Raw genomic sequence first — 26,126 nt, 5'->3', positions numbered from 1 at the left:
GCTTTTCATATTACAGTGGATTGTAGTGTAGATTTCTGATTGGCTCTTTGTACCTACCATGCGATTTACATTAAAACTTTCTCACCTATCTGTGCTGAGGACTTCTCATGACCCAATTGCTTTCATTATGGGGTGCTTCCCTATACTACGACTGTGTGATATCTTTTCTATCTGTCTTCTTGACCTGTTCTCCTGTCTCTTCTCCGGTTGTCTTCCATGCCTCTCTCAGCAGCCCTTTGTTGATGCCGACGATCCAGATAAAGAAAAACGAATAAAGGAGCTTGAATTGCTGCTAATGTCAGCTGAACATGAAGTCAGAAGAAAGAGATTATCATCTGTAAGATTGCCGTGTGCTCTCTTCTTTCTCTTGCATGCTGCTGCTTCTTCCCTCACTTCAAGGCTTGAAGATGTCTTAACCTGCTTGGTGATTGTATTGGTGGCTGAGCTAAGGCAGTGACAGAGGGCAGTATGGGAAAGTGACAGCTGTGACTGTGTATACTGAGCCAAGGGGTCACTGCAGAACAATAACACTTTGACTTATTGTACATTGTAGGTGGACAGGGTGCATTATCATTTTTGCTTTTAAAGTGTATGCACAGGCAAAACGTGTGATGTGTTTGTATTTTTTGGGGGGGGGGGGTTTCCCAAGTTTTGGTTAGAGTGGGGAGGGGTAAACCCTGGTGGGCTTTATTGCTACTCTACTTTAGAAAAAATAAAAATCTGTTACATTAAGTGGTCATTCACTAGAAGGCAGCCACAGCTGTGCGGTCCAATGATAGTGGCGCCAACGCACCAATCTCTATGCATTGCACTGTTATTACTTTTTTAATGAAATGTTTATTGAAATATATCACAAAATGACAGTCCTATTGGCTGCAGCGGCACAGTGTGGTAGGTTGCATCACACTGCGCTTGATAATTACAAAGCCAAATGGGTTGTCATCCTCCATTGATGTGCAGTATGCATCACAATGTAAAATACATTGTTTCAGCTATATGATAGTCGCTCATTTAGTTATGATATATGGGGAGCCACAAAGTTTGTGGGAAAAGCTTCCTTTTTTTTTTTTTTTTTTTAAACAAGTGTTTTAACGCAACTCTCACAATAAAACCATCACCAATTTTGTGCTGCACAGAAAGTAAATTGCATCTCATTGTTTACAACCTGACGTCATATAGACAATTGTGGTAATTTTGTGAACAGTGTTTCAAAAATCATTCACAGTATATGCAGAAAGTTTGGTGCTTCATTACAGCATATGAAAAATTTACCTCTGTGCATCTTTAAAAGAATGTGATAATGCAGCTTTGTCCACTAAATCCCAAAGAATCCAGAGGTAGCAGTATATTTTGTACATAGCAGTGTTTTCATTCTCCTGTTTAGCACTGACTTATTACAGGGTGTGTACATACAGTATCTCACAGAAGTGAATACACACCTTACATTTTTTGTAAATATTTTATAACTTTTCATGTGACATCACTGAAGAAATGACACTTTGCTACAATGTAAAGTAGTGAGTGCACAGCTTGTATAACAGTGTAAATTTGCTATCCCCTCAAAATAACTCAACACACAGCCATTAATGTCTAAACTGCTGGCAACAAAAGTGAGTACACCCCTAAGTGAAAATGTCCAAATTGGGCCCAAAGTGTCAATATTTTGTGTGCCCACCATTATTTTCCAGCACTGCCTTAACCTTCTTGGGCATGGAGTTCACCAGAGCTTCACAGGTTACCACTGGAGTCCTCTTCCACTCCTCCATGATGACATCACGGAGTTGTTGGGTGTTAGAGACCTTGAGCTCCTCCACCTTCCATTTGAGGATTCCCCACAGATGCTCAATAGGGTTTAGGTTTGGAGACATGCTTGGCCAGTCCATTACCTTTACCCTCGGCTTCTTTAGCAAGGCAGTGCTCATCTTGGAGGTGTGTTTGGGGTCGTTATGTTGGAATACTGCCCTGTGGCCCAGTTTCCGAAGTAGATCATGCGCTGCTTCAGTATGTCACAGTATATGTTGGAATTCATGGTTCCCTCAATGCACTGTAGCTCCCCAGTGCTGGCAACACTCCTGCAGCCCCAGACCATGACACTCCCACCACCATGCTTTACTATAGGCAAGACACACTTGGCTTTGTACTCCTCACCTGGTTGCCGCCACACACACCACCATCTGAACCAAATCAGTTTATCTTGGTCTCATCAGACCACAGGACATGGTTCCAGTAATCCATGTCCTTAGTCTGCTTGTCTTCAGCAAACTGTTTGCAGGCTTTCTTGTGCATCATCTTTAGAAGAGGCTTCCCTCTGGGACAACAGCCATGCAGACCAATTTGATGCAGTGTGTGGTGTATGGACTGAGCACTGACAGGCTGACCCCCCCCCCCCCCCCCACCCCTTCAACCTCTGCAGCAATGCTGGCAGCACTCATACGTCTATTTCCCAAAGACAACCTCTGGATATGACGCTGAGCACGTGCACTCAGCATCTTTGGTTGACCATGGCGAGGCCTGTTCTGAGTGGAACCTGTCCTGTTAAACCGCTGTATGGTCTTGGCCACCATGCTGCAGCTCAGTTTCAGGGTCTTGGCAATCATCTTATAGCCTAGGACATCTTTATGTAGAGCAACAATTCTTTTTTTCAGATCCTCAGAGAGTTTTTTGCCATGAGGTGCCATGTTGAACTTCCAGTGACCAGTATGAGAGAGTGAGAGTGATCACACCAAATTTAACACACCTGCTCCCCATTCACACCTGAGACCTTGTAACACTAATGGGTCACATGACACCGGGGAGAGAAAATGGCTAATTGGGCCCAATTTAGACATTTTCACTTAGGGATGTACTCACTTTTGTTGCCAGCGGTTTAGACATTAATGGCTGTGTGTTGAGTTATTTTGAGGGGACAACAAATTTACACTGTTATACAAGCTGTACATTCACTACTTTACATTGTAGCAAAGTGTAATTTCTTCAGTGTTGTCACATTAAAAAACAAAATATTTACAAAAATGTGAGGGGTGTACTCACTTCTGTGAGATACTGTAGATCTAATTACATTGTCACTCATTGTGCTGTGTTTATGGAAGAGCCACACCGTCACCTGCAAACCACCACTGTCTCTCCTCTTTTCCGTAACACAGGCAGGGAAGGTGTTTTATAGATCACTCAGAAAACTTGCTAACTGATAATGGTACAGCACAAGCAAAGGAAGTGGCTAGCTCAATAGATTTCTTCTACTGTCACCTACAAACCACCACTTTCTCTCCTCTCTTCCATAACACAGTTGGGGAAGGTGTTTTATAGTTCACTCAGAAAACTTGCTAACTGAGTACGGTACAGCACAAGCAAAGGAAGTGGTTAGCTTAAAAGATTTATGGCAGGATCAACTGATTTTTTTTTTCCTTCCCAAAATTGAAAAGATCTAACAAAACACTTTCAATGGTATATTTAAAGCAGAAGTTAATCGGTTACTTTCAAGGTATGACTCTGGGGATTACTGGCACAGTTGTCAGTCTGTCACTTGGACGATTAGGGGCACACAACAGATTCCTGTGCCAAGAATTGCAGATTTGTGCAGCTGAGACTACAGCTATGCCTGGGAAGCCTGTACGAAGCACTGACAAGCGCCTTGGTTGTTTGCATGTATCTGCATATCCAGTGTTTATCTGAGGTTAGGGGTGGATGAAGGACTTTGGGTGCAGAAAATTGTGCCCGGGGTTGCTCATGTGTCCCTAACTACAGGTAACTACTGGATGTGCAGATACATGTGGACAGCCGTGGCTCCTGTCAGCCTGTAACTGGTCTGTATAGGCTTCCTGGCTGCAACTATACGCTTACATCTGTGATCCCAACCTCAAGAACCTACTGATTCTTTCTGCAGGAATCCACTGTATGCCCCTAATTACCCGTGTGATTGTAGCTTTACAGATCAAAGGGGAGCCAATAAGAGTTCGTTGATCGGATCTGCTCACATTTTGAGGGTATTCGCATTACAGCCAAGGGAGGGGGAGGGGGATGCAGTTTTCAGGGTCAAAACAGGGAGTCAGGAGGGGATAACATGTCAACTCCATGGATCTGAACAAGCCCCTTAAGCCTGCTTGACTGAATGTAGGTGATAAACAGGGCAGTAGTTATCATGGGCAAAGCATTTAATTTAAGTTTTCATTGATAGACTGACTTTAAAGTTTGCCTACATGCAAAGCAATGATGATAGCAATAGATCTAGTATTCCTACTGTTTGTGGCAGTATACATACATTACTTATTGCTTTACTGATTGGTGCCTTGCTTGCTTATTACACAGCCTAGTGTAAGCGCAAGATGATTTAATTGCTTTTTTTTAAATTCCCAGTTTGGCGCCTAATTACTTGCTTCACCGTTTAAAAAAAAAAAAAAGAAAAAAAACAGGATGCAGCCTGCGGTATAAAATATAGGTATGCTTGTATTGGATCTCAAAGAACTGTTTATCCCAGGTGTACAGTTTTTGCTTCAGGTCCTAAAAGATTTAGCCAAGTCAGCAATTTACATTTTTTAATATCTATTTTCTTTCCATAAGGCAGAGTAAGGTCAATCCAATTTTTTTTTTTTTTTAAAGTGCTGTGTTAAACTAAACGTGCCTGAACGACGCTGTACAGGTATTTCACTTTGCGTTCTTCTGACAAACTTTTAAATACTAAGTACGGTACTTAAAGGTTCAGTCCACTCAAAACTATTTTGAAAAAATAAGAGCACTAAATTCTCTGACAGCTTGTTTTATCTTTCAGGAACTGTTTGTAAGATCTCTGTACTTGAGTCTGTGGTAGATTTACTAAAACTTGTGCACTCAGAAGCTGATTGGCTACCATGCACAGCTGAACCAGATTCTAACTTCAGCTTGTTCAAATAAACGTTGGCGATAAAACATGGAATCTGATTGGTTCTATGCAGTGCTGCACCAGATTTTGCATTCTCCAGTTTTAGTAAATAAACCCCTGTGGGGCTTCATACTTAGAATGGCCAGTATGAGGAGTTCCTGGTTTTTTTCTTGTTTTTTTTTTCCAGAAGGTTATTTTTTGTATATGAAGAAGAATGCAATGGGAGGTGCTGAAACACCCAAAGGTGGACAGGGACATCTAAAAGTCCTTGGTAGACAACAGAGTTGAGAATTATAGCCAGGAGATCTCACTGTTTTTACCTAAGACATATGGTATAAACAGCCAGGAGCTGGTCCTGTCCACCAAGCTAAATCTAAGAAGTGAAACATTCCTGTGAATGAGCTAATCCTTCACTTTTAGGCTGTGATGTACTATGTGAGATGCTAGCCTCTAAAGCTGGCCAGCTTAAGACTTTTTATAGTCCCCATGGATTTGCATGTATGCATGCCTATTCTATAAAACCATGCAAAGCGCATCAGCGATTGTACAAAATCCAATGAACCCATAGCAACCAAAAACCATCGCTGGTCTAAGCAGAAATCCAATTTAATGTTACTTTCACAATTGTTTTATTTGGAAGGCTGCAGCCAGGTTGCATGACCGTTTTTCAGCTGTGACTTTGGCTATGAGTTGCTTTTTATTCTCTAAGCTTTATGCCTTTTTCTGTCTCGGCAGACTGGAAGTTTCTCGAGTTGGTCTGACACTTTCCTTAGTGAGGATACATTTTCTAACACACTAAACAGTCTAGAGGAACAGACAAGTGAGTTCTATAGTTTGGAAGAGAGCCTGTCTTGTAAACTGGCCTCTCCAAATAAAGTTGTTGTCTTGGAACCTAATCCTGTGCTGGCAACCCTGGATGTCATCCCAGAGTTTTCTGAAACATTAGAGCTAATTGATCCGGTGAGTAGTTTTGAGATGGAATTGGGTAATAGGGGCATTGCTTTTTTGCACATGAAATAACATCAATTGCATTGTTGGTGATTCAACTTTTGGGGTGGAATGTTTTTTTATCCACCAATAACAAAATATTGGAGTACTGTCCTGGAAGTCTAATGTTGTGAAAATGTAAAGGGTAGTCCAATTGTTTGATTTATTTGGAGCTGAGAGGCATGATGTCACATTGCCAAGGTGATGGAAGTTGGATGGATGTAGAGAGTGACTCCGTGCAGGGATCTCCACTAACTGTTGGGGGTTCTGCTTGTCCTGGCCTGCCAATCACAGCCATCATCACGATCTGGCAACACCTAGCACGGGGGCCCTAAGAGGTGATTGAGAAACTGAAATGTACTGACACTGTATGGAACTTTTTGTGCCAGTACAAATGTGCATTCCAATTTCCTTTTGGGTTTTTCAGACTTCAGTTAAACAGAATATTTATGTGCGGTCCTTACCACGAGCCTCTGAACTCCTAAATGAATAACTCCTGACCCCTGAACTCTGCATTACTTCTGACCTCCCACACTACAAGCCATACAATGTGAAGCCACGTTTTTTTTATTGGCTATGCTTCAGGACACCTTCATGGTGTCCCTTCTACCTATACTTTCATATCTTGGTGCCTCTTTGTTTATTTTGTCTTTATAGCTTGAATGTCTGATTATGACCAATCGGTTAATGGCATGTTAAAGAGTGGGTGTGGGTTTGTTGCTATGTCTACAAATGGGAGGATGATTTTCTAGGTGTGGAAAATCTGGTAATCTTGCTTTACTTGCCTTATTTTTGCATCAAAATTGCCCAGTTCAACCACCAGATGCGTAGTCACTGGAGTTTTAGCTTACACTAGTCGGTTCAGCTTTGTCACATTCTCCTTTTTATATACAGAAGTACAGGGTATTTTTTTTTTTTTTTTTTTTTAATTCAGCTCCCATCACTGAACAAACGAAGCAAAGGAATTAAAGGAAAAGGTTAATATATGCTGGAGAGTGATGGGGAAGCAGACCTGTTGATTTGGACCAAATAGAAATATCAGTTTGACTTAAAGCAGAGTTCCACTCAAAAGGGGAAGTTCCGCTTTTCTTCCTCCTGGGGGGAGGGAAATTCAATAAAGCTGCTGTACCACTTTTCTGATGTTCAATCTTCTTTCCAAATTCATGAAGCATTTGCCACACTTTTGGTTTTGACAGCCACTTGTGTGCCAAATTCAGATAGTTCTTAAATGCACCACTTTGACATTGTGCCACACTGAATGTTCCAAATGTAAAAGTGGAGCTAATTAAGACCAACTCTTTTAGGATACAGAGAGAAAAATGGCTCAGACAGATTTTGGGAAAATGTCTCAAGTGAATTCTAAAAGTGGAGCAGCATGAGTCAAATTCAATTCGGGTACATGTCTGTGCCAGTCTTTATGAATTCCAGGGCTTATTCCTTAAGTTTCTAAAGTTTAGGGTTTCTATTACTTGATCAATTTTGGACACCTAATTGTCATGAAAGCATGAAATTCACTTATGCACATTCTGGATGGCTGAAACTTTTCTTCCAATGCCAGTTTCAGTGGATTAAAACATGATTTTGTACTCAAATTGCACAAGTTCCTTTTTATGGTTTTGCTGTTTATAAAATAGGATTTAGATATCGCTCACCACCACTTGCATCTCTGTTTCTTAGTTGTTTAAAAAAAGTGTTCATGTACTGTATATAATAGAATTTGTTTTATTATTGTAACCCAAAAATGGAAATTGTACAAATATATTTACTTAAATGTTTTCCATCCAAACAGGATCCCACTCCATGGGGTGAAATTACGAATGCTGAGGCATCCATTGACGTTACTTCTATCAAACACACTCCAGAAAAAATGGTTCGGGTTTTGCAAGAGTCCTCACAGGATAGCAGTTCTGAACTTATTGATGTGGTGACTGTTAGTGAGGACAGTAAAGTGTCATTAACATCTTCCATTTCACACATCAACACATCAACATATATTTTGAAGAAAGGTCAGCAGAGGCTACCCTTTGCTACAAAAGGGAACGATGTCTATGAGGCCAACAATACCGTGCTGAAAAATACTCCAGTCGAATCCATCCCATTTTCCCCATCACAGGTTGGTACACTCATTGCTGTTGAATGCTTCCAATGGTTTTTTATGTTTGTTCTGGCTTCTTCTGGTCCCTGTTGCCTCCAAGACTGAGATCTGAGTGATCACACTGCTGATCACTTAGCTCTTGGTCTTCAGCCTGCTGAGAGCCCATTGACTGTCAGTCACCGGCTCTCTGCTCTGCCCCTCTAGTACTCACTGGAGCGCTGGGCTGTTTTGGGGGAAGGGGCACCTAGCTCAGGCTCTTAGCAGCTCGCTAAGAGGCTGAGCCATTGCCAGTCGAGGCAGCTGGGTGGATCCCGACTTTAAAGTCAGGATCTTTCTTGAGCCTGAACAGGCTGTGATGTCAGCCCACAGTGGGCTTTAGCCCACTGTAGGCTGAAAATGGGTCACGGGTGCAGAACAAACTGTACTTCTTCTGTGATCCATAAAAGAAACATAGCAAAAATAGCTTTGGCTATATTTTCCCTTTTAATTTCTGCTTTAATGGACCCCTGGTCTACTAGTTAAGCCATTGCTTGTTTGCATGTGTTTCTATGTTAAAGAAATCCGACTGTGTTCCAGTGGAACAGGGTTGATGTGAGCGATTTAGCACTTATATTGGGTATTCAAATAAAATGAGCATACAATAGTAATTTCAGTAGTCAATCCTGTTGTATTTTCCTTTTCCTTGTACTGAAATGATTTTGTGCAAGAATGACAAATATACATTTTTTGACCATGACTGAAATGTATGTATTTGTAGTTCTTCAATGTCTGTCCGGGCAATATACAGGAACCGTTCAATCTTGAAAATCCTGCTTTTACTTCTACTCCAATTTGTGGCCAGAAGTATCTAACAACTCCTCTGAGGAAACAGATGACCTCTGTAGAGGACAAAGAAAATATTGGGTAGGTAATCACATGCTTCATTTTTACAGCCTTTAAGTGGTTTGCAGGGTGGGGTGGAAACCATATTGGTGGAAGTTCAAGCTATTAGGAAACCTCATAATTCCTAGATGCACTCCTTGATGACCTCAATTACAAGCAAAGGTATTGGAGATTGTTACACATTGCACCCTACAAACGTGATATGTAACATGCTCAATAACGCGAGCTTGTTCTTTCATTTTGCTCTCTAAATCTTAACCTCGGTCTCTAAAAATCAGCACATACATTTTGGGGACCTGAAGCTCTTGGTACCATTAGCTCCCCTTGCTGTGCTGAGACCTAAATGCACTTGGATCTTGGTGCTGAAAACCACGGTCTGTAACCTGATACTAATTCAAGGTAATTTGGGTCCTGAAGTTCTGTGTTAAGGGTGCTTAGTGTGTGTTCCTGCAAATTACTAAGTAAAAAAAATGCATTGAGACATTTGGTAGAGCTGACCGCTTGGTAAAAGAGGAGTTAATATAAAAGCTTTGGTGCCAGTTCTTAAAGCAGCCAGAGACCTTACCCTGGCCATACTGCTGTTCTAAAAAATATAAAATGCTTTTGGCACTTTTTGTAAAGCATAGTCAGGCACTGTAATTGTAAGAGTAGGAAGAGCCCAGTCATAGTTCCTTCCCTGCGTCATATGACCAAGCTCTTTTTCTATCATGTCTTGTCTTCCCTCCAGCCCGCACACCACCCCCCATTGACTTCTCCATCACATCCAACAACGCCACCATCAAACCTGCCCCGCAGGGCAGAGTACTTGGTGTCATTCTGGACTCCAACCTATCCTTCCAGCCCCAAGTCCAATCTTTAACAAGCTCGTGCAGACTCCACCTCCGCAACATCGCCAAAATACGCACGTTCCTAACCCCAGAAACCACTAAACAGCTCATCCACTCCCTCATCATATCACGACTCGATTAGTGTAACTCCCTCCTTACTGGCCTGCCTCGCCGCTGGCCATCCCCACTTCAGTCGATCCTGAATACGGCTGCCAGACTCATTCACCTTACCAACCGCTCCATTTCCGCCACCCCCCTCTGCCAATCCCTCCACTGGCTTCCAATTGCGCAACGGATCAAATTCAAAATCCTAACACTGATGTACAAAGCCGTCCACCATACTGCCCCGAATTACATCACCGACCTAATATCCAAGTACCACCCAGCACGCACACTCCGCTCCTCACAAGACCTCCTTCTCTCTAGTTCCCTGGTCTCCTCCTCCCATGCCCGCCTCCAGGACTTCTCCAGGGTGTCACCCAACCTCTGGAACTCCCTGCCCCAACCCATCAGATTATCACCTACTCTCCTCTCCTTTAGGCGCACCCTGAAAACCCACCTCTTCAGGGAAACATACCCCACCCCCTGCTAACTTGCCAACCTCCTCCACTCTTCCTACCACCCCATCCCCCACAGCTATCTCCTCCTGTGCTACCATCCCCTCCCACCTAGATTGTAAGCTCGAAAGAGCATGGCCCTTGATCCCCTCATGTTTTGCATTGTATTGTTGTTGTTCTATCACATGTTCTGTCCCCCTTTGTAATGTACAGCGCTGAGCGAACTATTGGCGCTTTATAAATACTGTATAATAATAAAATAATATCATGAAGTGTTCCCTACAATGTTGTGACAGAACACTTTGAAATAAACTTCAGGACCTACACCGCAGACTGCATTTTATGAATGACATGTAGCTACCCCCCAGGGAGCCGCTTGGTAATTTGAGTTCTCTGTGGCTTCGACTCCAAGAACAACTTCTGCCCATCTGATGCACCTGGTTGAGTAAAATCGCTGCAAGCACACAAGTATAGATATCTTTATCTTGGCTGTAAATTAGTACCAGGAATTAGACACAAGAATGTTTAGTGGTAAATTAACTCAATGTATTGGTGCGAGTTAGAGTAAATGATGGTATGAGCATACAATAGGTAGTTTCAGATAGTCTGATAGACACAGTATAATCACTATGCCAGAGTAACTTAGAATAGAGTTTTGTACCACTAGACTAGAATCAATTCCTAAATCAGCAAAGTCATCACACTATATCCTGGTCATTCTTAGAGTGCATGCCAAGCCAGTTACAGTATTCTTATCCATACAGCAGTTATTGTACGGATAAGAATACTATAACTGGCTTGGCATGCACTCTAAGAATGACCAGGATATAGTGTGATGTTCCGTGAGAGATACCTCTTGGCACAAGTAATAGGTAAATGTCTGTGTAACAGCTGTAAAGGGGCAGTCTTGAGTCCGAACTCTCAGCTGGTTATCGTTGAGGCCTACTTGTACCGTTGGTGCACATTAGAATAGTCCCTGTCAAACCTGTAGGCTGCAAAAAGGCTACTAGATATCTGTATAGTCCGTTCCTAAAGGGCTTAATCTCCAAAGTAGCAGATAGTAAATCCCTACAGCAGCAGCTGACCAGTCCCAGCAATATTACAGCTCACCATCTGGTCAAACCCAGTCCACCCTCTGGTCTGTCTCTGGCTGTCGGCACCCCCGAATTCAGCACTCTGGATCCCACTTAGGCAAATAAACAGTAGTAATTGTGCACACTCCAGTTTCCCTCAAGGCAAGAGAGTTTTATGTTTTGTACAGCAGGGGAAAATGCATCTCTCTCCCCTCCTCCTGGTAATCTCTTGGGGGAATGTAGTTCAAAAGCTCTTGATTACACAGAGTATTTCTTCAGGACTACAGTTCACACAATGCAGTGCTCCCTGACTCAGTCTATTGAACTCTTCCTCCTCAGCAGCTCCCTTCTTCACTGATAAAGCTGTTAACCAATTCAGCACTGCAGTGCAGCTGCAGCCAGTGTTTCTCTCACTCTACATTCTTAGCCAAGCACCTGGCTACAGCTATAAGATAATGTGCATTGCAGAGCTAATGCTGAAATCTCCTGGATGTAGTGTTTTATATGATTTAGTGTTCAGCTCATGTTTTTGCTGTAGTTGTTTTTAGTTCATTAGTCCTCACTTTCCCAAAATAAAGGGAGCTTAATACACTTGTACTGATGGTCATGTGCTATGCTTTCATGCAACTTTATGCCTTTATTTAGGAGCTGTACTAAATCTGCTCTCATGGGCATAAAGGAGCGTTGCTTTAGCTTGTATCTGTAATAATCTGTTTTGACACAAATTGCACTCAGCCGCTTCATATTGTATTGCCATTTTTTTCAGGGTTTCTTGAATTGTTTTGTTATTTATTGATTATAGATTTCGAACACCAACTATAAGGAGGTCTTTGAGTACAACTCCCAGAACACCAACACCTTTTAAAAATGCTCTAGCTGCCCAGGAGAAAAAATATGGTCCATTAAAAGTTACAGTATGTGTTAATGTTTACTTTTTGGTACAATTTTTGTCACTTAATTGTTATATATTTCACATGCAATGAACCATTGATTTGCAGGAATACGAATCACGCTAAACAATTTAAATAATGGAAAATAGCTTTTTCTCCAGAAAAGGTATACAATAGACCACCAAAGTCATTGTGGCATTTTTGTGTTAGTGTATGTAAACACTGATTGTGTGTGTGTGTGTATATGTATGTATGTATATATATATATATATGTATGTATGTATGTGTGTATATATATATATATATATTTATATAACATACGTACATACATTTAAAAAAAAAAAAGTACACATTGGTTTGTTTCCAAATTTAAAAAGAGAAAAAAACACAAAACTTTTTTGACACCCAAGGACCTATCCACACACTGTGTGTAGGAAAAGTGCTCTTGGTAATTCAGGGGACATGCCAACATTGCTAAGCACTGACCTCCTGCTTCCCCTGCAATAATGCCTGGTAATGTGAAAGGGAGTAATTTAAAGCTGATTCTCTCTACAGCAGGGATGTCATTCAAGTTCATTGAGGGTCGCATCAACCTTAAGGTTGCCCTCAAAAGGCTGGTTGTAAGACTAGATGTCCAGAGTACCCCACCCCAATTTACATCAGATATCAAGAGCCCCCCACATCAGAAGTCGAGTCCCCCACCCTCCTTGCATTGTATTGCACTCCCCTTACCTTGTGCTGTTGCTGGGAACCAGAAAATGCAGGGTCTGGAGGAGGACCAGAGGAGGCCTGGCATTTGCTGAATGCTGAGACCAGGGGAAGTAGAGAAGAGAAGGTGCTGCTGCTGCATAGAGAGGCCCAGGATCTGGCGGAAAAATTCTGTTCTTCTCTCTGTTTGAGACTGCTGAGAATAGGTAGGGGTGGGAGTACCACAGCTGCAGGAAAGGTGCAAGGGTCACATAAAATGGCCTGGCAGGCCGGATTTAGCACAAAGACCTTGTGTGTTTGATACATGTGCTCTACAGGTTATAATGTGAATAAAATAATGCAGCAACATGCTCTAGAGGGTGGAAGGTAGCTCTGGGGGTAAATGTGTAGAATTACACTTAAGCATATGTAGATGATCTGATTTTACAAACTCATTTGCGAACTGCTAATTTTGGTGATCGGTCCAACCAGTCTGTAGCTGGATCTGCTTTGTTGTCTTATTGTGATCCTTTAACATGATGTTCAATATTTGTATATGCTATACAATATACTGCATAATTAAAATCTGTCTTTATTGTACATTTTCAGTCACAGCCTTTTGCTTATCTCGAAGAAGATATTCGAGAGGTCCTCAAGCAAGAGACTGGAACAGATATCTTCATTAAAGATGAAGACGATCCAAATTATAAAGTGGAAAGAGGGGTAAAATAGAATCTTATTTTTTTACTATGCCATGAGTGCATCACAAACTAAAACTGATGTAGGTAGTGGATGCTGGTTGGCCAACAAACCAAATTTCTTCTTACATCTGACTCCAGCTGGACTCCTTGGTTCTGGCCACCATGGAGTTTTACTCTATCAGCTGCAAGAGGAGATCTTTTTTTTTTTTTTTTTTTTTTCCCCCCTCCCCTACAGTGTCTGTCCTATAACAATGAGGACAGTAAGTAGTAGTGAAAAAACAACTGCAGATGCCTCAACTTTTTGGTCCAAGAGATATAAAAAGCTAGTAGGTGGTAGCCTGCAAGCATCTAATATTAAATGTCCTATTTTAACAACATTACTTTGATTTTTTTTTCCAGCATCTTTCTGCTTTTAAAAGAGTCAGAAAGTCGTTAATTCTTGATTGGGAGAAAGAGGGTATTGGGCTCTTGTCAGAAGTTGGAGTTTCTAATATAAAGGTACATTTTATGTGTAGGATCTAGTGTTAACTGTTTTGTAGCTGTTATATGTGTGACATGATTTTACACAATACAAATGTTTTGCTGCTATTGCATGGCTGTCTGCTTTTGTGTGGAGTGGTATAATTTTGTATTAATGACTCCTGGCAGACAAGCAGCACAACTGCAATTGATCTGGTATCTTTTTTTTTTTTTTTTTTTTTTTTTTATTAGCTCTGTTCATCTGTACTGTTGGCCCTTTCCCTGTCATTGAAGTCTGAATTGCCAGCCCAATTTTAGCATTGTTAGCATATGTCAGGCAACTTTTATTTATAACTTTATTTTTTTTTTTTTTTTTATAGAATTCATTGGTTCAATACTGTAATTGTATCTGACAATTGCAGTATCAAACAGACATACTGATATCTTTAAGATTCAGCAGTGTCCAAAATTTATTTTTTTTTGTTAAAGCTTGCATATAATCACCATGCCATAGCTGTCAAAGGGACCATGACTGGGAACCAGTTTGACCACAGTTTAAAAAAAAATTCAAAGTAACTATTAAGTTATTAGTAACAAAGTGAAATTAATTACAGAAAGCTGTCTGCTATTAAGATTGCAACACATGTTAGTCTGATTTTTCCATTCTCCTCAGCTGTACCAACACTTATATAGTGGCTGGCCTACCGAAAAACCCATTCAGTTTTGTATCCAACCAATTCAGCCTTATGCACTTTACTGTATAGTTGTCAGTAATAATCAGTAACAGGAAGTGAAGAGAAATCTACCTAATGAGACAAAGGGCAAAATAAACAGAGGTTTTTCTTCATTTCGTACTCTATCAAAATCTAAAATAAAGTGTTGGCTTTACACGCTCGGTGGCTCCAGAAATAGGCTGAGGCTGAAGTTCTTCCACTTAGTCTGTTATCTTGAGGACTAAACAAATCTGAAAATAGATAGAAAGATCTATTTTAAGAGCTAATAATCACGTTCTTAAAAATCATGTAATGCTACAGACCCTTGTTTTAGAGAAATTGACCGGTATGTAAATCTAAAGTGTATGTAAATCCTAACAATGAGCTTATCTTATTGCTGCCTTTTGGTCTGCTAGTTATATCATTTGAAATTGTTTTGTTTTATCTGTTCTAGAAATGCATAAAGTACCTGTTGGATTTTGCTAAAATATTTTGAATGTATAGCTTCATGTGTGGTCTGTACTGTTGTCTTCTTGGTTACTATTTGTCCCAATTCATCTCTGTGGGCTACAGAACACCTTTCTGCCATGGAAGGGGTTTTTTTTTTCACCCCAAACGTTGAGGAACTCAGCTTGATTATAAGCAACTTCGTGTTATGCTGCTGCCTACTAGAGAAATGGACACTAGGTATATAGGAAATTTGAAGACCAGCTCCCCTGAGGTTATAACCTCTCCTAACATACCAGATCTGTTTTGCTTAGTGCCCATAGGAGAATAAATATCTTTTCTCTCCGCTCCTACATGCTTTGAGCTTGGGTAACTTTAAATGTTCATGGCAAACCAAGAGTTGTGAATAAATCTTCAGCTGCCTGTAGACCCATCTCCACAGGTTCCATCAGGTGTGGGGAAGGTGTTGGGGGGAGTTGGGAGTGGATGACTGATGGCTTGTGCAGAGATTTGCAAAGCTTGCATAACCAAACCATGTGTGTAGGAGGTAGTTTCACTTCTTTCCTTCTCTTTTCTTTGTGTCTTCCTGTGTATCAGTAATGTCTGACAGACATTCAGTCATTCAGGGATTGTTGTTTCAGTAGGTTATATTTTCATTGCCCCCAGACTAAAGGTTGCAAAATTTTTACTCAAATCTGTTTATAGTTTAAAGTTCTGAAACCCAAAGGAAGCATTCATTACCTTTTTTACATGTTCTCAAAAGTTTGGAGAATCTAATTGGTAATTGCCTACCTTCATCACTGAAACTTCTTGGCTTCCATTGGACTAATGGAAGCGTATCTACAAATTACTATTTTTGTAGACCAATAGTGATACTTTTTTTTTTTTCTACTTTTTGCAATGTGTGATAATTTGTGACCAGGGGCGGACTGACCATTTGGAAATTCGGGCACTGCCCGGGGTCAGTAGGGGGCCCCATGAGATGCCCCTGGTACCTTTTTCATAGGCTTTTTTGAGTTTGGGCAAGGACACAGGGGCTCCATGATCCCCTATTGCCTGGGGGCCCTATGAGTTGTCAGTCCGCCCCTGTTTGTGACCCTTTCCTTTTTGTCTTGCTTTGACCCCAAAGGTTTTTTTTTTTTGTTTTTTTTTGCAGTCCTCTGTCCTCTCTGCTTCAGACTGAGGTCTTTCTGTTCCAGGTGAAGTTGAGGAAAACTGCAGAGGTTGAGCAACTCCAGTCTCCTTGTGGAGCTAAATGCGTGTACTGGGTTTATGGTATCCACTTTTGCCAAATTCCACTCAAGTGGCTTGCAGTAGGACCTTATTATATCATGGAACAAATCAAGTCTATCTCTAAACAAGGTGATTTGACTACATTCAAGAACCAAGATGTTTGTCATGGTTGATTCTGTCCTCTGCATTGTCAGCAGGTGTTTTTTCCCCTCCCTTTTTATATTGGAAAATTTGTCATAACAGTCTTCTGAGTTGTGGCAAAGTGCTGGACCCTCACTGTTATGGGTTGTTGGTCTACCCCCTATCTATGTCTTTCCTTTGCTGAAGCTATTACTTTGTCTACTTCAGAGGATTGTGGCATAGGGTTCATAAGTCATTCCCATTACTCCTGTTTGGGTACAGAGAGTTTAATATGTTGACCTCGTTCATCTGTCAGCCTACACTCCATGGCCAGATTTGTACCCTCCAGAACCAATCTTCCTCTGTGCTTCTCACTTGCTGGCTTTGACGGCCTGCCTGTTGAAACCTAAGTTCTGAGGGCCAGTAAAGTTTTGGATTTGGTTATCCCAACAATGTTCAAAGTTCATAAATCTTTTACTTATAGGGTTTCTCATCAAACATGGAAGACTTTGATTCACTGGTGTGATCCTCTGGTGGTTTCTCCACAAGCCTTTTCAGTCTGGAGGGTAGAACAATGCTTGGTCCCTAATATCAAGGTCTGCCCTGTCTATTATTTATTTATTTATTTATCGAGTTTATATAGCGCCAAAGGGTTTGCTCAGCGCTGTACAATAGGGGGGGACAATACATGAAACAGTACAGTAACATCAAACAGCACACAAGGGGTAAGAGGGCCCTACTCTTTTGAGCTTACAATCTAGGAGGGAGGGGGTAGAGGTACAGGAGGAAATGGCTGTGGGGGATGGAGTGGTAGGAGGAGGGAAGGGCAGCGGCTGTTAGGTGAGGGTGGGGTAGGCTTCCCTGAAGAGGTGGGTTTTCAGGGAGCGCCTGAAGGTGAGGAGGGAAGGTGACAGTCTGATGGATTGGGGTAGTGAGTTCCAGAGGATGGGGGAGGACCTGGAGAAGTCTTGCAGTCGTGCGTGGGAGGAGGAGACCAGGGAGCAAGATAGAAGGAGGTCCTGTGAAGAGCGAAGGGTACGGGTAGGGTGGTACTTGGGAATCAGGTCGGTGAGGTAGTTAGGGGCAGTGTTGTGAATGGCTTTATAGGTCAGAGTGAGCAGTTTGAATTTAATGCGTTGGGCAATGGGGAGCCAGTGGAGGGAGAGGCAGAGGGGGGTGGCAGAGGTGGAGCGGCTGGTGAGGTGGATGAGTCTGGCAGCTGAGTTCAGGATGGTCTGAAGCGGGGAGAGTTTGCACTGGGGTAGGCCGATGAGGAGGGAGTTGCAGTAGTCCAGGCGTGAGATAATCAGGGAGTGAACGAGTAGTTTAGTGGTGTCTGGGGTAAGGAAGGAGCGTATTTTGGCGATGTTGCGAAGGTGGAGCCTGCATGTATTTGTGAGTGATTTGACATGAGGTTGGAAGGAAAGGTTTGAGTCCAGAATGACGCCAAGGACCTTGGCTTGCTGGGCGGGATTGATGGTGGTGTTGTTGGTAGTGATGGAAAGGATGGGGGGGGGGGGCACGGGAAGGGGGAAAGACGAGAAGCTCGGTTTTGGAGAGGTTGAGTTTGAGGAAATGGAGCGACATCCAGTCAGAGATGTCGTTTAGGAGGTGAGTGATGCGGGCGGAGAATGTGGGGGTGAGGTGAGGGGTGGATAGGTAGATTTGAGTATCATCAGCATAGAGGTGGTAGTTGAAGCCGTGGGAGTGTATGAGTTTGCCAAGGGAGGAGGTGTAGATGGAGAAGAGAAGGGGTCCAAGGACAGAGCCCTGGGGGACCCCAACAGAGAGGGGGAGGGAAGAGGAGGTGGCGCCGTTGTAGGAAACGCTGAAGGAGCGTTGGGATAGATAGGTCTATTATTTTTCATTCTCGTCCTGACTTACCATAAGGTAGCCTTCCTTGTCATCACTAGGGTTTGAGTTGTCAGTATTGTTCTCTAGGGACCCTCATTTAACAAGACAAAGTTGTTGTAAAACTAAGGACTCCTTTTTACTCAGTGATCTTTGCTTTTCACCTTAATGAGGATATCAAGTTGCCTTCCTTGTGTCTGGCACTGGTGTGCCCAGTGGAGTTCCATCAGGGTTTGCGTTTTTGCCACCGCTTCTTTTAGGCAGATGAATCCCCTGTTTATTCCTGAAGGTCCTGAAAGCATTCTCTGGCTTCCGGACCCTCTTTTCTTTGACATTTGACAGATTATTGTAGAGGCCAATGAGTTGAGATAAAGTGCCTCCTTTTCTGGTAAAGCTCACTGTATTAGGGCAGTGAATGCTTCTTTGTTGTTTTTTAGATTTTTTTTTTTTTTTTTGTCATCAGGCTTCTGTACCTGGGATCTGTGAGGCTGCACACTGGCCTTCAGTACATACAGTCTCCAAGTTCTGTAAGATTCGTATCTGCCCTGAAAGGTCAAAAGGTTCTGCAATTGACTACTCATGCCCTTTGTTTCCCTTTTTTTTTTTTTTTTTACATTTTTATTTCTTGTTATGCTGGTTCACCATTGTTTTTGTTGGTGTGCCTGCCTCTCTGTTTGGACTGCTTTTGGGCATCCCTAGGTTGCATATTATCAGTCTGTGTCTCTCAGTAGACAAGAATTCTTTGAGTCCACTGAGGAACACAGTTCTCTCCCCTCAAATGCTATTCTCTTTTGGACTGCTTGGCACAAATAAGCAGATGTGAAGTATTACAGCCTCAAGGGGGCTGGTCTTCAGTTTAAGTGCCTACTGTCATTTCTCCAGTAGACGGCACTATAACCCTAGGTTAATTTTTATCAGGCTGTGTCCCTCAATGGACTCTGAGAAAAGGATTTTATAGTGGGTGCAAAAATCCTATTTACAGATTAACCAGATGAAAATAAAGGAAAAAAAACTATCGCAGCCTCCACATATAAGTACTGTAAGCTACAATATATTAAATTTTTGTCCTTAGGCATAGGTACTTGTGTTGCCTTGCTATGCATTATACTGCACAGTAGGGAACATTTAAAAAAGGTGTATATACTGATGATGCTTATTTAAAATACACTGTAATCTTGCATTTTAATTTGAAGAATGTAAACCATGGAATGGCTGAAGAGAGACATACTACTTCATCATCATTGACACCTCTGTCTACACGGGACGACTGGAACTGCATTATGAGAACTAAAAAGCACAGAACAAGTTCAGGGCCCACAAAAAAGACACGCCCGGACTGCAAAAACATCAAGCTGGAAAAATCTCCACAGGTATTTTCAAAAACAAGAAATTTAATGTCTTTCATTTTAAATAGTATGGCTGAGGTTAGTGCATTTTCTTTAGAAAGCGGCAACAGCTGCAAATCTAATTTACAGGCCATGACTTTACATATGTAGTATGGGCCAAGTTTATTCATAAATGTGGCCAGTACTGTTGGAGGCATGAGAACTCTATAAACTGTATTTTTTTTTTTTTCCCCCCTAAGTGAGGGTTGTCACTTATCTAAAATACCATTGGATTGTGTTATGTGACTAGTGTTGGTGCACACAGTATCAAGTGGGGAACCTTCTTTAACATGGCATATGTTGAAAACCTAAGGGAAATTGGCATGGAGATATTTTCATATTCCCTTGCATGCATAATTCTCCTCTGGCTGACTATCTCCCTTCATTTCCTGTACACCTTTTAATACTAGTTCTGGTATTTGCACTAATTTTGTTGTATTAATTTTCTCTGCAGTCACTTGGAGAATGGGAAGCAGTTGTGTTTGGAAAGACTGAAGACCAGTTAATTATGACCGAGCAGGCAAGACGATATCTTGATAGCTACAAATCATCCAGCAGCTCTTCACCCAGACCTCTCATATTATGAATGTGGGATTCTTTTAACTGGTCTATCCAGTGGCCTCTTTTACATGCACTAAGATGAGACTCTTTAGAACTGTTGTTACAGTAATGCGTTGTTTTACAGCCCTACATTATGCATGAACCTAGCAAATACTTGGCATTTTAACCAAGGCACGAAATGCGCTTCTTTAGCTTCGCTGAAGAATATTTAAAAGACAAAAGCAACCTTTAATCCCAGCTAGGGACTCTTACACATGTTGAATAATAACAAAGCATCTAGTTTTTACAAGGGAATGACCTTAAAGGCCTCAACTTTTTTTATTTTTTTAAATTATTTTAAGTGTGTACTATTCCCCCCTCCTTCTTTTGCCTCCTTTTTCGGTTTAGTAGTTGGCTGTATTCTGTTAAGTAAGACGTGAGTGTTGATGAAATAGGTTTCAAGGCAAATTTATTTGTGCTATAAAATAACAAGCACATTAAGCGCTTACTGCAAAGGGTTCTGGATAACACCTAGTTATAATGTTTAAATTTTTTATAACCATTGCTTTTCCTGACTTGGGAGTTGAGAAAAGGTATGCTATACTTGGTGTTACTAAACCCACAACAGTCTGTATATGCAGTAAAGCATGCTGATTATACTCACTATGGAACCTAAGGGGTTAAAATGTTACTAAAGCTATGACTCTGTAAAAAGGATGTTTGATCCTGTCTTCTCTGATCCTCTCCTACTTCTACTGTCCCCAATCCATCTGCTGATAGAACAGTACCTTGGTGGGGGCAAGCTGCACATGCTCAGTTTGGTGTGTATTGCTAGAGGTTTTTTTTCTTGGGGGTGCATGTGACCAGCACAGGGCCAATCAGCACTGTGCAGACAGAGGGTCAAGGGTCCTGCAGCCCCATAGGACAATCAGGGGAGAATGAAAACTCCTCCTACAAGCTTTAACCAGTGCTCTGCTTGACACTGACAGAAGTCACAAGACTGCTCTAACTGCTGATGAAAAAGTATTTAGCAGTTTATATTTACTAAAATAATTGCATATCTTTGTACTGTGGGAGACTAGATATAGTGAATTCAGGGTCCTGAGTTTAGCAACACTTTAAAGTTTATCTAAAGCCGAAACTTTTTTCAGTTTTGCACAGAGTGGGAAAGCATAAAACCCCTGTCAGGGTTATTATTGCTGTCTTTGCGAGTTTTTCTCCCTATCTGTCCTAATGACCATTATCAGGAAAACAGAACTGATCGGAGATGCAACATTTTGCGTTGTCACCAGAACATGAACAGAAGAAAAGCTTCCACTGGGGTACACGTCTGGCAAGAACAGTCTAGGAAAGCATTTTGCTCAGTTTGGAGAGATTTCACTTAACTTTTGTGTGCTTTCTTCAGTTCTTATCCTGTAATCTCCATAATGGGACACAGATGCCAAAAACAAACCTTTCAGGGATTTTAATCATTCACTACACTATCCAAAATGATAAAAAGTTTTGGCTATAGATCTATTTTTAAATTTGCAAAGCAGCCGATTGGACAAGTTACATCAGCTGACTTGTTAAATGCTTTGATAACTGAACAAATATCCTGGTGTTTGACCCTTGCAGAAGTTTATTATGCATAGTACTACGAAGGTTCTTCAAAATGTTTAACTTTTTTTTTTTTTTTTTAACTTTTATACACAACTGTTATATATATATATATATATATTAAAGTCTGGAAACATTTTGAAGATCCCTTCTATTAGGTAAACTGATATTTTGTGGTTCCACAAATGTTACCCCCTTAAAGTGGAAGAAAAACCGAACTATAACTATTCTTAAAAAATATTCCCTCCTTCCTTCCTCCTGCTTAACCTGCATATAAAAGTTATTTAAAAGGTGCATAGCGCTGCACCTTTTAATATCTGTCTTGAGGAGGTTTTACTTGGTTACCTTTTGTGTGCATCAGCAGCTAACTTTTTAAAGCGCTCACTGATTTTGCTCTATTTTATGCATATAAAAGTTGTGTGTACTTGCTTATTTTTTAATCCGCTTTGGTCTGGTCATGTGAGCAAGTAGCTCCGGGTCCCCAATGTCAGTGAGTGGCAGCTGCAGGGGAGAGGAGGGAGCGCGAACAACAGCTGAGCCTATGGGTGGTGTCACATCTCCCGGGTATTCACAGCTGTTGTCGACCCCTGGTTCACATATGTGCGGGCCGTGTTTTGTGCGGGCACGAGAGCCCATTAATTTGAATGGACTTCCCATGTACTGTGACACGCACGGAAGTCCCTGCACTTCTTTGGAAACCGCAGCCCGCACGGGAACCTCGGTTCCCAGTACAGTTGTGATTTCCAGTGCGGGTGGCGTACCATTAGAACTAATGGCACCCGCCCGCGGGTCCTCATTCCTCTGTCTGGGTGCATGGATTTTCCTGTGGATCCACAGCGGCACCACCCGCACAGATGTGAACCTAGACTTACACAGAGCTGCAAGATCACATTACTGGATTGGAGCAGATTCAAATGGGTAAGTAGATATATCCCTTTTTTTTTTTTATATACAGGTGAGTTAGGAGGCGGGGGGGGGAATGACACTTTTTTAAAAATAATTTATAGATAGGGTTTTCTTCCACTTAAAAATAAATAAATAAAAAAACCCGCTATTCAATGGATTTGAATAGATTGGACTTTGGTTACCATTAAATGTGAATGTCTGTTATATCTACTCCACCTTTAACACATCTCCCAGCCTACTGAAAGTTCTGTGCCAAAGGCATTTGCCTCTGTAGAGCACTGTCCATAATGAAATGGTTTTCAGTTCTGCTGTGCCAAAAGCAGTATTAATCTGACAACTGCAGTAACCTATAGCACCAATTTAAGGCCAAAGTCCCTTTTAACTGTCTGAGACAAGAAGATCTGTGACATTGTGAAATAACAATTGCTTGCTGTGGGTTACTGATCTTTGCAAATTATAGCTGGCCTTTACCTTCTCTTATGGAATAGTTTAGTTCAGGGAGTACAGAGATACTTCACAATAGACCAGCACTTGACTTTCAGCCTGGTGGCAGATCATGGCGATAGAGTACTGGCAATAAGCAACATTCATATTTTGGTCCCTCAACCCCTACTTTGCCTAAATTGTTTGAGTGGAGCTATTGGTTAAATATAGCCTGTAGTATGTTTATGGTTTAAATATTATAATAATATTTTTATTAATCTAATATAAATTAAAAAAAAAAAGAAGTGAAGCATAGAATATGGCAGTAACACATTTTTATTTTGAAATCCCCGTAGAACATAGTTGCTGCATTGCTTTAAAGAAAGCTAGTTACTTCTGGATTTTCAGAATGGCCGTGTGCAGAAGGTGTTGGTGTTCCTAGCTTCCAAAAAAACCTGTTTATACTGTAGATGTTTGACTGAACAGGAAGTTGCACTACTAGGAATTTGTTATCCTGCAATGTAATACATGAATGAGCTACAGTGTTGTATATTTCTATACAAAAGGTACTTCATGCATAGAGAAGCAAATGCAGAAATAAGATTTTTTTTTTTTTTTTTCCTGGTTAGAATTTATCAGTATTTTCATTCTCAAACTGAGAATTGTACTGTGTGAATGTAATGTACAGGGAGCAGGAACAAGGAGACTTTGTTCCTGGGGATCTTTTAATTTATTTTAGACTTATGAGTAGAGGTCTGTGTTTTTTAAATGTATATGTAGATTTCATAGAGGCCAAATAGATTTCCTGCTGTTTAGCATCTGCGTGTTTCCAAACAGAATGCTGACATATGCATTGTTTATTACTATTTTAAATACCACAGATTCTAAAAATACAAGTTGCTTTCAAAATGAATGATCTAATCACACTGATGTTGCCTATAGCTACCAATCAGATGCCAATGTTACTTTTTTGACCTACTAGAGAAAAACGGCTGGAATCTGAGTTGCTGTTGCTGGCAACACATCTCCCCCTCTTTTTTTTTCTTCTTGAGATCCTTTTTGTGTTGTGTTTTACACTTGCAAAAATGTTGGAAATTAGGCAATATTTTTTTGGTATAGGGAGTACAAATGGTCCAGTTCTTTACAAATGCAACCCTAGAAGTGTCCCAGTACCACAAATGGCAATCCTCTTTAGAATATTACCTTTCTGGGTAAATACATCTCTGCTTGTCGTTGCAAGCATTTATTATATGGTCAAATTCGTTGATATGTACATGAAAACTACTGGACAGTTTTATATAAATGCAACTTGTACTTTTAGTTTAGCGGTAGATGTGGAAGACTTATAGTCATGAATGTTTTTTTTACCTTTATTAAGACATATTGCACATATTGCATTTTGTATGAATCATGTAACTGTATGAATGCAGTCAGCAGCGTCTTTTCTTAATTGCATTACTGCATCATCTTTTACACACACCAATGACAACACTGGTGTCTTGGTTCGATCTTCAGATTGGAATGCACAGTGTCAATCCAGAGATATTTCATGCATTTGGTCTTTCTAAGCTTTGCACGTCAAAAACTGGTGACAACAGTTGCTTTTCTTTGCCTATTTTTAGGTATTTGCACTTATTATTATTTATTTTTTTTTGTTCACCTTGAAGGAAAAATTTTTGCTTGTAATGTAGAGAAAGTATGGTATGTAGCATAGAGGTGCGCTTGGCAGTTTATTTACTGACTGGTAAATAGAATGCTGTACTGTAGTGTTTGGGGTTTGTTTTTATTTATACATTTTAAGTTCCTCTCCACTTCCAAGATTTGCTGCTATTCCTAATGGCAGAATCGGCTTGCTGCTATTGAGAGATGGATTAATAGAGCATTGTATGCACTGTACAAGGATTGTAGCACGTTCCTAATACAAGAAGAGGGAATCAGTCAGCACCTTATGTGATAAAGTTTCATTACTGCATTACCCAAATCACTAACTGGAAATACTGTGCAAGAATGTGTCAAGTTTATTGGCAAACACTCTTAACAATCACCTCTTGTACTCCACCCATAAAGATGCTTTATTTCTGCGTCAATAGGTACTGGCTGAGCTCCTCTCAGTTTTCTATATTTTCCCAACTTCATAAATGAACACCTCTACAACCTTCTCCTGCCCATCTATAGTGACTTGTATGGCTTTGTGCTTTATTGATGTATGTTTGCTTTCACACTACATACCTTATTTTATAGAACTATCAAACATGCATGCACATATACTGAAGGCATTTGATAAGCCATTTATTGTCATAGGAAAGGGATGGTGTTGGTCAGATTCTAACCAATGCAATCTTAACTGCAAGTCTCATGTACTAAGCAGTCAGTCTCTTGGCTTAAAGTAACACTAGGATGCTGCATCTGTAGAGAATAGATCTGAGTTTTTTTTATTATAAATGTTGCTTATTTTCATGTTCCATACACTGTTTGCTGGTATAAAATAAACTTTTTATAAAGCACTTGGTGTCCCTTGTATTAATGTTTTGCAGCTATTGGTATACATACAGCAGAATTACAATCCGTTATCTGTGCAGCATATATAAAGGGTTAATTAGACAGCGAGGGGCCACATTACCCAACTGCTGCTTGTCTCGAGTCTTCTTGCCACAGCTCCAAGTTGCACCCACACACAATAAAAGGGGCTCAGAGCTGCAGCTGTTCCAGGAGCCTCAATCCTGACGTTGCCCTCTACACCTGACACTGAATGCTGCAGGTAGGTGGACTGGTGGGCTCTCAAGTGGTAAAATCTCAGCAACCAACAGGTGTCAGAATTGGGTCCACTGTGATTTTACACCATTGATATGTTAAAGGTACAGTGCACTGTGGACTGATATCTCCACAGGAGGTATCT

General features: G+C 41.0%; 1 protein-coding gene across 3 annotated transcripts in view; it reads left to right on the top strand.

Moving 5' to 3' along the window:
• The window catches only part of MYBL1 (MYB proto-oncogene like 1), a 73,769-nt gene extending 48,035 nt beyond the window's left edge, over positions 1 to 25,734 (top strand). Inside the window, exons 8-16 of one of the 3 annotated variants that reach the window (XM_089654265.1) lie at positions 233 to 337; positions 5,591 to 5,815; positions 7,632 to 7,955; positions 8,695 to 8,840; positions 12,079 to 12,190; positions 13,463 to 13,576; positions 13,954 to 14,052; positions 19,571 to 19,747; positions 20,217 to 25,734. In XM_089654265.1, coding sequence (XP_089510391.1) covers positions 233 to 337; positions 5,591 to 5,815; positions 7,632 to 7,955; positions 8,695 to 8,840; positions 12,079 to 12,190; positions 13,463 to 13,576; positions 13,954 to 14,052; positions 19,571 to 19,747; positions 20,217 to 20,348 — 1,434 coding nt within the window. In that variant the 3' untranslated portion in view covers positions 20,349 to 25,734. Of the gene's footprint in view, positions 1 to 229; positions 338 to 5,590; positions 5,816 to 7,631; positions 7,956 to 8,694; positions 8,841 to 12,078; positions 12,191 to 13,462; positions 13,577 to 13,953; positions 14,053 to 19,570; positions 19,748 to 20,216 lie in introns of all 3 variants that reach the window. The other 2 variants (XM_089654264.1, XM_089654266.1) reach the window with 2 other exon arrangements.
• Positions 25,735 to 26,126: the final 392 nt, after the last annotated feature.

The sequence above is a fragment of the Staurois parvus genome, unplaced genomic scaffold, assembly GCF_062004578.1.
Source record: "Staurois parvus isolate SC_StPar_1 unplaced genomic scaffold, SC_StPar_1.0 ptg000748l, whole genome shotgun sequence".
NCBI lineage: Eukaryota > Metazoa > Chordata > Amphibia > Anura > Ranidae > Staurois > Staurois parvus.
Note: the sequence above shows the minus strand (reverse complement) of the source record. Positions and strands in the feature narration are given on the sequence as shown.